This window comes from Trachymyrmex septentrionalis, unplaced genomic scaffold (assembly GCF_001594115.1).
Source record: "Trachymyrmex septentrionalis isolate Tsep2-gDNA-1 unplaced genomic scaffold, Tsep1.0 scaffold196, whole genome shotgun sequence".
Lineage (NCBI taxonomy): Eukaryota > Metazoa > Arthropoda > Insecta > Hymenoptera > Formicidae > Trachymyrmex > Trachymyrmex septentrionalis.
In genome coordinates this window covers 3,458-18,187 of record NW_017305135.1, presented here as the reverse complement: position 1 = coordinate 18,187, position 14,730 = coordinate 3,458, and the positions used below count along the sequence as shown (strand labels likewise).

The 14,730-nt window shown below is 31.8% G+C and overlaps 3 protein-coding genes across 4 annotated transcripts in view; 1 reads left to right on the top strand and 2 right to left on the bottom strand.

The window, feature by feature from the left end:
* The window catches only part of LOC108747195 (phosphorylated adapter RNA export protein), a 4,261-nt gene extending 3,833 nt beyond the window's left edge, over positions 1-428 (bottom strand). Inside the window, exon 1 of the mRNA XM_018484520.1 lies at positions 211-428. Within this exon, the coding sequence (XP_018340022.1) occupies positions 211-221 (11 nt within the window). The 5' untranslated portion in view covers positions 222-428. The remainder of the gene's footprint in view (positions 1-210) is intronic.
* A 6,317-nt stretch (positions 429-6,745) lies between these two features.
* LOC108747147 (flotillin-2) lies at positions 6,746-12,638 on the bottom strand. Its single transcript, XM_018484424.1, has 8 exons — positions 12,571-12,638; positions 10,045-10,382; positions 9,309-9,541; positions 8,838-8,957; positions 8,524-8,738; positions 8,256-8,439; positions 8,020-8,166; positions 6,746-7,834 (listed from the first exon to the last, which is right to left on the bottom strand). The coding sequence occupies exons 1-8, from the start codon at positions 12,636-12,638 to the stop codon at positions 7,805-7,807; spliced, it is 1,335 nt and encodes a 444-aa protein (XP_018339926.1). The 3' UTR covers positions 6,746-7,804.
* LOC108747192 (glucose dehydrogenase [FAD, quinone]-like) overlaps positions 10,985-14,730 on the top strand; it is a 7,084-nt gene continuing 3,338 nt past the window's right edge. Inside the window, exons 1-2 of one of the 2 annotated variants that reach the window (XM_018484515.1) lie at positions 12,960-12,971; positions 13,055-13,198. The gene's annotated coding sequence lies outside the window, so the exon portion shown is untranslated. Of the gene's footprint in view, positions 11,039-12,959; positions 12,972-13,054; positions 13,199-14,730 lie in introns of those variants that run through there. The other variant, XM_018484516.1, reaches the window with a different exon arrangement.

Here is a 14,730-nt window from a genome sequence, read left to right as displayed (position 1 = left end):
TTTCTCTGTTTTCTTTACAAGTAAAACAAAAAAACGTTTTACAACACACATATGCACGAGTACGCGCACACACTCATCTACGCAAGAGTTAATGCTTTGAATGAAAAAAGAAGAAATTCTCTCTACCCCGACGGTACTTCAAATATTTATCAATGCGTCGTATATATTTCTATCTGATTACCATGACACAATGGAAAATTTTCTTACTACCTGCTTCTCATGGACTACGTCAAGAAATTTTTATGCCAAGTCCAAAATTCTGAACGATTAAAGGGCCGGTTTCACCATCTCTAATCAACGCAATGTCTATAGTAGAATCTGCGTTTTATAAAACACATGATATACATGATGCACATGATATATCATTTTATTCTTGTTGTTCACCGAATATTAAACGGTTCTGTTCGCGTTACTTGCACTTTTTGCACTCAGCATCTATGCATTCTCTCTTTTCAACATCCGAGGCTACGTTCCAAAACTTCCTCTCCGAGGAAGATTTTACTCTGTATGCTATAATATACGTTACGTGTACTATATATTTCGAGTAAAATTTTCCTCAGAAAAAATTTTGGAATGTAGCCCGAATATATATTTATCTTATTTAAAGTGTAAAAATTTTTGGAGATTCAAGCAATTTCAAGCAACGCGTACAGACCTAAAGCCGGCGGCACACGATACTTGTTTTTCTTGCTGGATTGCTAGTTAGATTGGATGCTTTCCATTTGATGACACAAATCGACATAAATGTCGTTTTATCTTTGTTCATTCTCTGAGTGGCCAAGTTTCCACCAAGAGTTTAAACCGGATCATAATGTAAGAACCAACCAACTACAAGGGAGGATCCCATTTACCTACAATCCCGATTGCACACACCACACATATCAGTTGCCTAGTAATTTTTTACTGCTTTGCCAATGAGAATATTTTATTTTTAAATTAGCCAATTAGCGACGCATGTGTGCAATCGGAGCCCAATTATATTTCCTGTCGTTCGACTGTAACAGAGGAATACTCGACTGTAGTTGATTGGTTCTTACATTCTGATCTGGTTTAAACCCTCGGTGGAAACTAGGCCAATGTCAACAAGGATAAAACGACGCTTGTGTCGACTTGTGTTATTAAATGGAAAGGCGAATTCTATTGGCGAATTCGACACACATGTACGATGTACACCTTTGCTCACTTTTGTAAACAAGATACACAATCGATCCCCTAAATTAGACATAAAGGTTACTTTACGATTCGTCGATTAGCTTAATAAGCTGATTAGTCCATTACAATTGGCCAATCGCATTTATCATTTTATTTTACATAAATGCAATTGGCTAATTTCAATGAACTAATCGGTCAATTAAGCTAATCGATGAATCGTAAAATGACCGTAATTGGCTAATTTAAAATAATATAATCTCATTGGTGAACCAGTAAAAAATTACTAGGAATAGATCGATGTGAGTGGTGTGCAATTAAATTGTGTGTAAGTGCACCGTTTTCTCTTGAAATAAGGTGAAAATTACAAAAGTGAGCAGATTCACTCAAATATTTATAATTTAATTGGTCAAAGTTCGAAATAATTTAAATAAATTTAAACGCCTTGTGCGGCTTAATTGTACAAAAGTATCTTAACATAATAGAATGATTGAAATAAAAATGGCATTTTATCAAATCCTTGAAATTTGTTCGCGTTATCAAAAAAAAGAAATTATTTTGATAAGAGACGTTATTTGTAAAGATATTCGGATTGGACTTTTAAAAATCAAATTTCAATTTTTCAAAAAAATTTAAGTGCTTATTAAGATTTTATTCAGTTTCAATTTCAAATTGTATACCGAACAATTAATTATATTCATGTATAGTCACTCAAAAAAGTTTATACTCGTGGCATTGTTACAAACAAACAATAAATAGGATAAATTACGCGCGATGGAGTAATATATATCTTGCGGTCCATTTATTAAAAATATGCAGTAACTTCACATCGTGTATTCCATTACTTTCAGTTACAGTAGAATATGACACAATAATATAATATAATATTATTCTCTATCTACGCAGGCTGTCCTCGAGACGCTTCTATAGCATATAACTTTCAAAATATATAATGTACGTTATCCTGTGTTCATCGTTTACAAAAGACTAGATTTATTCTCTTTAGACATTTCTCGGTATAATTTCGATTTTCTAACTAGAATCATGAACTTTCTTCCTAATTGTAAGATATTTTTTATTCTTTTGGTCGGTTATTCGTAGATGTGCCGCAAACTCTTGCGGAAATTTGCATCAGGAATTATTTACGATATATGGCACACCACGCCTTGGCGCGTCTCATACTCATATGGCTTACGTGGTACAGAGATTTTTATTAAGTGAAGAGAATCGTACTTGCAATGTAATATAAACACGAAACACAGTGTCAATCGCGATAATAAATTCACATAGAGTGCACAGGCTACACACTACATAGCGGTTTTACAATTTTTTTTTATTTGTATCGAGGATCATTCAAGACAAGATCGATTTCAAAATAAAAAAATCAGCAAGTGAGAAAGAGGAGAGACAGAGAGAGAGAGAGAGAGAAAATACGCGAAGCATACGAGTGTGTAATACCCAATATTCATAGTCCATTTTTATTACAACATCGACTTAATTAATGTCCTAAGACGTTAATACACGCGCTCTCTGATTGATTCGTAACATTTTCAGACTGTACTTAAGACAATCTTAAATATAAAAATCGACTATAAATACTGGCTTATATATATAGATATAATTTTAAAATTTCTTAAATGTAATTTCTCGCGAGAATCTCTTCGAAAATATAAACAAGGATCAGTACTACTATTGCGAATATTTGCTCCAAAATTTATACACAAAGATCCTTAATCGCATGAAACGTGTTGCATTGTATATCGAAGACGACAAACTAAATTATATGTATATAAATAACAAGCTTTTAACTACAGCGCAAACTTTTGCAACCTCGCTAATGTGAAATATCGAAAATTAATTTTATCTTTCGTATACATATATTATACATATTTAATGGGAGTGAGAATAATATTAGGCTCAATATGTACGGGATGTTGCAAAATTATATCAAGTTACACGTAAAACTGGTTCTACATTAGTTGCAAGCTGATCGCAAGTTTGCTGCGACAATATGAAGCATTGGTTTCAAAATGTAAGCTTCAGATTGGCTGTCACAACAAACTTGTGATCAGCTTGCAACTAATGTAGAATCGGCTTAAAAAACGAATTTATTATAATTGGCAAGATAATTGACAAACTTTTTGCCTCGAATCTAATATTTTCCATTCGTAATAGATGCTGTTTTTATAAATATCTTTTAAAATATTGTTTTAAATTTATCTTTGACCTCTTTCTATTCAAACACACTTTTAAAGACTATAACTGAAATTATAAAAATTTCTTCTAATCACAGAACACACAATTGCTTTTATCTTTTTGTTTTTGTATAATAATATATAATTATTAATTGGAAAACTTTAATGCACTTGAAAATATGTTTTATGTACTGAAAAGATAAAAAAAAACTAATACTTGTTGCATGTATCAATTTTTATAAAGAAAAAAACAATGTATAAAAAACGAAATATTAGCCGTTAAATATTTTGCATTTTGATACAAATATTCCGCGGACTTATTTTGTAATTTTCTGCGACAAGTTGATTTCCCTCTCCCTCTCTGTCTTTCTCTCACACGCACGCGATACAATTCTACTACAATAATTTATTAAATTCCGCATCGATCTTGCTTAAAAAATGACGGTAAAATCCGAATCACTCTTGTATTTGGATATATATAGTTAACAACTTAAAGATTGCAATACCTTTTTTCAAATTGTTTTCGGAATGACAGCTTATTCACAGAGTGATTGGTTCTTGCTTATGAATAAATAAAAACCAATCGCTCGGTGAGCAGGCTGTGTGTATTCTGAAATCCATCAAAAACAAAGTGTTGTAACCTTTTAGTTGCTAACTGTACATACAAAAGTGAATCAAGCACAATCGTACTTTCAAATCGAGCACGTTAATTTTCAAATTACTGTGTACAGACACCACACAATACAGAACACATTGTGCATCGTTGCAATTTTTTTGTGATTTATTTTAATATCAAAGAAAATCTAAACAGATAGAATATCTTTCGCACAAGTACCAAACAAATGGTTTAATATGATCTAATAGAGAAGAACTTCCTACATTTTTTTATAATGCATCGTACGCATCGCATAAATGCAATGTATTAACTAGACTCAAACGACGAACACGATCTTTCTCTTAGCTTAACAAGGGCACGGTTAATGCGAAACGTCCTGATGATTGTTACTTAAGCGTTATTTTCTCTTTGTAGAAGAGAGGAAGATAAAAAGAGATAGGTGTAGTATATATTAATAGTATATAGTATATAGAGTGTAAAAGTATTTCATTAGTAAAATATATATAACAAAGTTAGTACGTGTCAGCATTAATCAGTTAATGTTCGATTAAAGACATCAATAAACATCTTGTTAATCAATTATTAGAAATATTTTACCTCGGAGTGTCCGACAGAAATGTGCTACGTGATTCGTTATTGTTTGAAAAAAACAGATTGGACGCCTCGCAAGAATCTGATTCTGGCACGATGATCGATAATTATCTTCGATTATAATATGTGTACGTGTGCGCGCGCGCGCGTGTGTGTATGTGTATGTGTGTGTGTGTTGTGAGTGTGAGCCGATTACATCGGATTTGTCAAAATTTCGTAACTATTCTAAATCTGTATATGTATTTGTGTTATGTGTGTTTTCTCGCATTGACTACTCATCGGAAAAGAAAAGGGTTTCCACCTAAACCCTTAAAAAAATAGATTGATATCTATAATGATATTTCTTTCATTTCTGAGAGATTACAGAATTTTTATTTCAATTTAACGCTTCAAAAAATTTAACGATATCGTTTAAATATCTGTTTAACTAATTTATGACAGCTATTAGAGTCGGCAATGTATCTTACTGTTAGATAAAATTTCTGCTGGATGATACTAGAATTATCAAGTTTATTCAATCGCTAAATATTCCTTATTATTATTTATAATTATTTTACCTTTTCATCATCATCATCATCATCAGCATCTTTATCATCATCTCCATCATCATCATTATCATCAATTATTATTAATCTCTGAGAGGGGCTTTGACTTTTCTTTTTTGTACTGATCTACTGCATTAAGCATTTTGGGAAGACTGTTCGGTCTATAAATTTTATGTCTCTTGATTTTCCTTCTCAGTAACAGCAAATATATAAGTAAATATATAAGTAAATATAAGTTTATATTAATGGAGAAATATTATTTATATATATATATAAAATGTGTGTGTGTGTGTGTGTGTGTGTGTGTGTGTGTGTGTGTGTGTGTGTGTGTGTGTGTGCGTGTGCGTGCGTGTGCATGTGTGTGTGTGTACACATATATTCTACATGTATAAATAATATTCCTCCATTTCATCATTGCATTCTTAATTGTGACATTACTCATTAAATAAAATAATGTCATTAAATGCGTAGTGAATGTATAATATGTAAGTATTTATTTGAATGATGACCGACACGAATAACAAGTGATAAGAAATGGCATACTCTACACTAACATATATATTTTAGTATAGATTTCACATTTCTTACATTCTATAGATTTATAAGTATGTCGCTTTAATCATAAATTGAAACACATCATTATAGAAAATCGATAAATTATAATATAATATAATATAAATATATAATATCAGAAAAGTAAATATAATTTAACTACCGGTATTGTAAAAACATTCAAAAGACACAACGAGGTAATACGTGTATATATTAAATCCATAATTCGCATACACATATAGTAATCAATAAGTTACTGTAAAAAATAATATCGAACTTTTATTCAGATCATCCAGTTTTTTTCTACTAAGGAATCGATATCGTACAAATTGGCACTTGTTCAGCTTGGAATACCATTATTTTTTGCTTTAATGCTGTGAATTCCGATGCGTGGTCAACCGAGAATATACATCGCGCGTCGATGTAAAATACGATCAAGCATTTTCTTTAAATTGGGCTCGCGTGACGCACTTTCCTCGCCTTTTTGTATTTCACGATAATAGAAACTCTTTACGATACTCTATTATATATACGTGACTCTAAATATATACAGCGACTACAGGTGGCAGCAAATCGCACGTCCTGAACCGCGTCAAACGTCTATTCTTTCATTTATTTCTTCTTTTGTTAAATCACTTAATTATGTTGAACACAATGATATCGAAACGCTCTTAATCATATCGATTATATTGAATTACGGTACTGATTAATTGGAGACTGTTCATTGTATTCTGACGAGTCAAGTGGAATGCATAAACTGAGTGTTGAAATAGCACAAATAATGATTTTATGAAATTTGAAAGGATTTTGTCTCAAATAACTTAATTTTCTCTCTTTCTCTAGCGTAAAAATTCGTCATAAGTAATTGTTGTACAATTAAAAAGGGAACAGTTATATTGATGTAAATATTAGTAAGTCAAAGTAAAATAAAGATAAGTAGAAAATACAATTTTTTTCATAAGACGTTCATTTTCATTTGTTAAAAAAATTGAACATGAAAAATGTCTCTTCAGTGACCTTTGATGTTTATATTTATCTCTAAAATCGTCTTTTTCTCGGTTTTACTACGAATTACGAGACAAGACATATATACATACACACACACACACATATATATATAATATATATATGTGTGTGTGTATGTATATACACACACGTTTTCTAAAAGCTATTAAAACAAGAGTACCTGTTATAATTTGTCGAAAAATATTTTACAAAATATCACGATTGTGGAAGAAGCAGAATGGATTTTTGTGTCGGCAGTGATTTTTTAGGCTTATTTTCCATTTGATGTATTTGTTATAAATTTTGTATATCGTAATTAGGATTTTCACGTATAATTTATCTAGATGCCAGTGATTTTCTTTTGTCAATTTTTCGTCATTTTTTTTCTGTTTTTTTCAATTTACTTCGTGTTGTGACAGCAAATATGTTCCTTGTATGCAGTAAAATACGTGTTACTTGATAAATATGTATATCTATGGAAATGGTTGAGCTTTACTGAAATCTCAATTCTTTTTAGTAAATAAAAATACACACGTGGTATATATCTTTATTCTGTGTAATTGTCGCGTCACTTTATGCATTCCAGTAGCAAGCAGTCATATTTGCATTACAATCTTAATCACTTCTAACCTTAGGCACGGCCATGGGCAGTGCTTCTTTTCACAAATTTCGAAAACGATCAATATTTATAATTGGAACAATAAAATATATTAGAACTTTGGGAGGATTGTCGCGATTTTTGTGTTGTGTGTGAATATAACCAAGATGTTGTAACCAAGATTTGTAATTCAAGATTGCGTTAATCGCTCGTCCCTCAAGTCACGATTACATCGATATTATTCGACATTAATCAAATATAACATTATCGATGTACACGTATGGCATCGTGTTTAAAATAAAGAATGTACGAGTACGACGCGAGCAAGTAGACTGAATTTATTCGCACGATAAGGGATAAAAAAAAAGCGATGCTGCTTTGAGTGGACTTGAGGTAGAGCAAAATTCGGGAAAGAGGAAAAAGCGAAAGAGTGTGTTGTCGATAGGTGACAGAGTAGCAGAGAAACCTTTGGCAGTATAGATTTTGCCCCTTTTTCAAATCTGTTCCAAAATTATTCATCTAGTCGCCGTCCTTGGATCCACATCGCTTGGCATTACTTTGCACCTGGTATTTTTCCTAATACCTGCACATAGAACAACATCAGTTACATTAACGGATTGCAACTGTTTTCATTTACATTGAACGTATAACAAGCATCGTTTTAAGCCACGCGTTTGCCACGCATTCTGCCTATCCTATTTACTACACCGAATGTAAGGGACAAAAAGGAAAAAAAATAAGTTTTTAGTACTTGACTTTAGAACATACTTTGGAAAGATCTACCCCAGTCAGCGCTTGTACAGCTGGAGGTACTTGCCCAACAAGACGCGTAAGTTCTCCACTGGTCGCATCGCTTCCGCCGAGAAGTACAATTTCTTCCGTTCTCGCTAACGGTGCTGCAACTTCGGCTGCGATCTGTACAAAAAGAAAAACGTTATTATTACAATGCTAACGTACGCATTAATACTACAATGTGTAAACGTAATGCATAACGCATCGTTCACCTTCGGCAAGGCATTCAGAGTGATGTTTAGTATCGCCGCATCGCCGTATTTTTTATAAACTGCCGCTTTCATTCGCATGCGTTCGGCCTCCGATATACCGACCGCTTCTAAAGCGTGAGCCTCGGCCTCTCCGATCAATCGAATTTTCTCAGCTTCGGCTTTTGCTACGCTTACAGTTTGAGTTCTGAAATGAATGGTATTGAAACAAGTTACACAGTACGTCAAACAAAAATTCTAAATTACATCTCCTGTTTCGCGAAAATTTTACCTTTTTCCCTCAGCGATTTTCCCCATTTTATAAAATTCAGCTTCGGCTGGTAAACGCACTGTGCTCTGGAGCTCATGTTCCTTTCGACGGACCTCTTGTACCTCGACTTCGATTTGCTTGCGCCTTTCCACGACTTCTATCTGTATTTCCTCGTTTCGTATCCGCTGTTTTATCTTTGCTGCTTGAAGCTCATAAGCTAATTGGGCCTCGGCTTTCTGAAAAAGTAGAATAAAGTATATATATATATATATACTTTGAGAGTGACTTTGTTGGAAATATTGATCGCCCGCGTATTTCACAAAGAATAAACTTACCGCTGTATTTACTTCTTGATCGAAATTAGCCTTCTGCAATTGATAGAGTCTCGCGTTGTCCTCTATCTTCGTGTCGGTATTATATTTTATGTCCATCGCCGATTTTTCGCATTCCGCTTCCTATCATAAAGCAACGAAAAAAATTATAAAAATTGCGTTAACAAGTCATAAACTCTACAAAACGCCCTGTTAGTGATATTATCTCTTTCTGCAAATCGATTTTCTCTTCCGACGTGAATGTAAAAAAAGGTCGCTATTTTGCTGTGTATAACTGCATTCGTATTCTTCACTTCCATTCTCTCTCTCTCTCTCTCTCTCTCTCTCTCTCACTCACTCATTCACTCCAAGCTTATTGAAAAACACTTTTAATTAAACATCATAATTATACCGAGAATATAAGTGTAATTTTTGAGAAATTTATCATTTTTGTATACAGCGATTTTTGTATACATTATATAGGTCAAAACATACCCTAATACCGGCATCCCGATTTGCTTCGGCGACGCCTACATCAGCGTCTCTTTTGACAGCTGCTGTTTGGGCTTTGCCGAGCGATGTTAAATATTGAACCTCGTCGTAAACATCCTTTATTGTAAACGAGAGAATCTCGATACCCATGCGACCGACATCTGGCGCGGCAACTTCTCGTACAAGAGCCGCAAATTGATCTCGATCCTTATAGACTTCCTCCACGGAAAGTGTTCCTAAGAAAAAAACATTATTTTCCTTCCAACGAATTTATCAGAAGAGTAGTTTTAATCCATTTGATGGGTCCAATATTATTTATTTTTCGCGTAATTATTTAATTTACTTGTCGTGAATTAAATATTTGAGAAAAATTTCTTTTATATCTTACAAATTACGTTATAGGTACATCCTAAAAATAGCAGTGTTTATATAATTCTTACTGTTGGTGTTAACATTAACACCAGTATGATGTGGATTTAGCATCATACAAATGGGTTTTTAATCCACAGTAGTATTTTCTAAAATGTACATATTACAGACATTACATTATTAATCGTCTAATTATTCTAATATTAATCCGAAATATATCTCTATATATAATAGAATAGGAGTGTCAAGGCACACAATTGCATAAATTAAAATATTTTTATATTACAATTACGTGGCCTGTTAATTGTTTATGAAAAGGTGCTAATTAACCACAGTGTACCATAATTTGCTTAATTAAAATAAAACGTACCCAATATAGCTCGAAGGTGACCTTCTAAGGTGGACAGGATCGTGGACTTAATCTCGTGAACACTCTTTCCAAGAAACTGTTCACTGGCAGTGTGCAACAATTCGTCGGCTTTCATGATTTTGCACTGTGCCACTCCAGTGACCGTTAACGGTACTCCCTGTGCCGTTTCCACACTCTCGCATACCGGGTTCAGAGTCATCACCTCCAGCGACAACCGCTGTACGTCGGTGACGAACCACCAGGTGAACGCGTATCCACCCACGATGGTCCTCTTCCTCATGGAGCCGCAGCATCCTCCTAGGGAAACGCAAAGATAATTCGTATAAGTGCTACTAATTCTTGCAAGAGAATTTACTTGCGATAAGTATAATTTTCAATAAAATCGTTAAGATTTCATCGATATTCGAGTTTTTATTATTATCAAGATTTTATTATGCCTTGGGATCTTCAAATTTTGTTTGCAGAAATTAATTATTTTTTATAAACAATTGTCGAGAAGAGGGAAATATATATTGGTACCTACATTAAAATAAATCAACTTTACGCATCAGTTAAGATTAACAATAACCCACTTGCAAAAACATACACTGTAGTATTATTAGCAAAGATTTCGCGCAAGAGATATTGAGTATTAAATATTGAATGTTAAAATAGATGAAATCGTATAACATTTATGATCTTCTTACGAATCCCTTATATAGAAATTGAATACTAATACTGGCCAATTAATCATTTATTTTCAGTATTAAAATTACTGTTAACAATACTTCTAATACTGAAAATAAGTGATTAATTGGCCAACACTGGTATTAAATGTCTATAAGCAATGATTATTATTTCACTCAATAATAAATAATTATAAAAGAGGGGAGCGGAGAAAATTCAGGTTAAAAAAAGATTTACTTTCTAGGGTATACGTTGGTACGATGTCATTGATTAGTTTATAATTCTGAACGATCGTTAAACGCACGCCTGGCATCAGAACAATAAGTAGGTCAGTCTCCATAGCGGACGAAACAATTCTTTACCATAAACCGGTATTATGAAATTACTCCGATCCATCGGGACATGTCACGTCATCGTGTGTAATTTTGAAATATCTGTCACGTTTCTTTTCACATTACATTATAAACATCGCGAATAGGTAATCTCTAAGAACATCATTGTAATTTCTAAGAAAATGACGAAATGTGCATGCATGCAGTAACAAATCTAGGAAGCAGATAATTAACGTTTTTTTATATAATTTTTTCAAAAAGAAAGACTCGTCGACAAAAATTATCAATTTTCTTAAATTTTTTATCTATGCTCATTACATTTTCGCATTTCGTCAGTTGATGATTTATGTAGAAGAAAGTCGCCGATACCGACATACCACTTTGTTTTTAGATACAATACTTCTTAAACAAAAGGTAAAAATAAAACTTTAAAAATATAAGTACAAACTAAAAAGTGTCTTCTATCAGATAGTGTAAGCCGTTTTTATAATACTATTTGCAATTTTGTAATAATTAATTTTTTCGTAAGATAAGCAAAAATGAGCGTCTGACAAAATAGGCTCCAAAATTGACACAATAGGCAGTGATGTTACGTATTCCTGTTTTCCTTTTCTTTTACAGGAATTATCTGTATAAAATACCTACAAGTGAATGTATATATTTTCCAGAATCTTTTCACTTTGTTATAAAACATTTTTATTGAATTATATACATATTTACTTTATGCTGTTCTGTAAGATGCAAATACGTAATGCGATAGGTTTTCAAGAGTTTTTCGACATATGCACGATTGCCTTCAGCCCCAATAAAGCTATTTGAGCACTATAAAGCAACATTATAAAGATTAAGTTAGCTCATGGTCTGTTTTACAGACAGGTGTGACAGTTCACGCTTACTCCAATTTTAAATTTAAAATCGTATTATGAAAAAACTAAGAGAAAAAATAATATAGATAAAACTGATTGAAAAGACTGTAAGCATTTAAAACGACATAATATTATTAATAATATAGTCACTATTATTTAAACTAAGCAGTTCGTAAAAGAAAATCGTAAGAATTTTATTTTCGCATTCGTAGAATTCATGTTTAAGATTTGGTATAAAAACAAGCCACAAATATATGAATTATGAGTGTGTACTTTTTTAATTAGCTAAACAGATCATGATTTTATTAGTATAAAAGTAATAAAGTGTAAATAGTTAGTTTATGAAAAATAAGAGGATATTGCTTTAGAAGATCTACGTCAGTATCGCGACTTTCCTGTATACGTTTTTCGTATTTAAAATCACGATTCTCAAAAGCATGTAAGGATCAATAATGAAGAACGGGATAGAAATAAGAGGAGGATCACCAACGTATCATGAAATGAACAAGGAGAAAAACAGAGAGAGAGAGAGAGAGAGAGAGAGAGAGAGAGAGAGAGAGAGAGAGAGAGACGATTCGATGACCGTTATGTGCCGCACGATAGTCTACGGGACTGAAGAGCCCGGAAAGCCATAGCCAATATATTATCCTGAAATGGGATACTTGGTTGTGCTAGTACGCACTGTAACAAGGTCACGATCAGTATCACTCTGCTCTTCGTCGAGTAACATCGTTCACGGACATAATTTCGTTAAAGTATGTAAAAATTTAACTAGATATAGAGACTCTGAAATTATTTTGTCAGACTATCAAAATAATTAGTAGGATACTCAAGTACAATGAGTAATGTAAAAAAAAAAACCAAAAGATTTTTGACATTCTAATAATCTCCTTGAGCATACTACATAATTATTTTGTGCTGCCAACAAAATTATTTTCAAATCTATATTTAATTACATTTTTAGATACTTCAGCAAAATTGTTCTTTCCGTGTTCGAATGTTCCATTTTTTCGTTCTTTATCAGTCAGAAGTTTCCATACTCGCCACTTGTTCGCATTTATCGGTATTTTTCGACAAATAAGTTCCACTTCAATATTTCGAAACAAAATACGAATACACAAAGGAAGATTATCTTATATTTTTCAGAGCTAATTAAAATTCTTTACTAAATGTGCTTAAAATGTGATAACAAGTATAATATTCACTTTGATGTTAAGATCTTTGAACTTATAACGTATCAAAAACGCATGCAAGCAGATTAACATTGATAAAACCTGAATAAGAAACAAGGTAAGCGGATGATTTAAGGCAAGTCTCATAAATAATCTCGCTTATCGGGAACAAATAAATTTGCGTTATAAATTATTTATTCTTCCACTCATAATAATGCGATATTCTATTAAAATTATGCAATTGTTTTTTTCACTATGACTTTACTGCATGATGTAATCTAATTAAAATTATTCTTTGTTTATTGTTGTGATAATAAGTTTAGTGATTAAAGAATAGGGATTATTTAATACAAAATATATACGTTAAAATATATCTACTTTTACATTTATTTAAAAAAAAACTCATACTTTCTGATAAAATTTATAATAATTAGAAGTTCAAAATACAGATCAAAATAAAAAAAAGTTAATAACAAAAAGTAACTAATATTTTTGAATTAACTAAAAACGGATTGAATAATGCATGAATAATATTCCAACATGTACAAAAAAGTCTTATTCGGACGAGAAATACCAGTCAAAAAAATTTCTCTTAGTAAGTTGTACTTTGCAAATGCAGTATATTTGACTTAATTTTAGAAAAGTATGAAATGTAAAAACCATGAAAAATATATTGCATCATAAACAATAATTTTCTTCTTCTGTTTTTCCTAAAGAAAAAGATCGTTGTAAAGTTGTAAAATATCCTACATATAAGGCAATATATTTAACATATTTACGAAAGGCATAAAGTAATTATGAATAAAAATCTGGTAACTATTCTTTACCATCTCTACTTAACAATCTTTCTTGTAAAAATATGGAATCGTAATAATGGAAATTTTGCAAGTTGTTACAATTTTAATATTTTAATCTGTACTTTGAACTTCTAATTACTATGAATTTTATCGGACAGTACGAGTTTTTTTTAAATAAATGTAAAAGTAGATGAATTTTAATACATATTTCGTATTAAATAATCCTTATTCTTTATAATAACTGAACTTATTATCATAACATTAAACAAAGAATGGTATTTCAATTAGATTACATCATGCAGTAAAGTCATAGTGGAAAAAACAATCGCATAATTTTAATAGAAATATCGCGTTATCATGAACGAAAGAATAAATAATTTACAACGTAAATTTATTTGTTCCTGCTGAAAATAACAATATTTAAATGTCGTGCATAGTTTTCATAAAATTTTTAAAAAAATAATAAAACAGCGCATCGTACTTGATTCATGCATATAAATTAGAACACTCCTTAGCATTAAATTGAAAATTACTTTTATTTGAAAATTACTCATCAGATATAATTTTGCTTCTCCTGGAAAGAAAAAGATTGCGTCTTCTGACAGCAAAGAATTACATAGGTAGTACGCGCGAATTCTCGGATACTCTGCGTAATAAATTCTTTTTCTTATTATTTTAGAATAGTGGAAACTTTTATGACGTATGTGTTTTCCATCGTTTTGCAGGGAGTAGACCAATGTAACTTTCCTTTTTAAATTGCTTAGTTAATTCATTTGTTTCGTACTTTTGTGATATAAGCAATATTTCATATTTCCGCGATTTTTCACTTTTATTTATAATTCAGTCTCTGAAT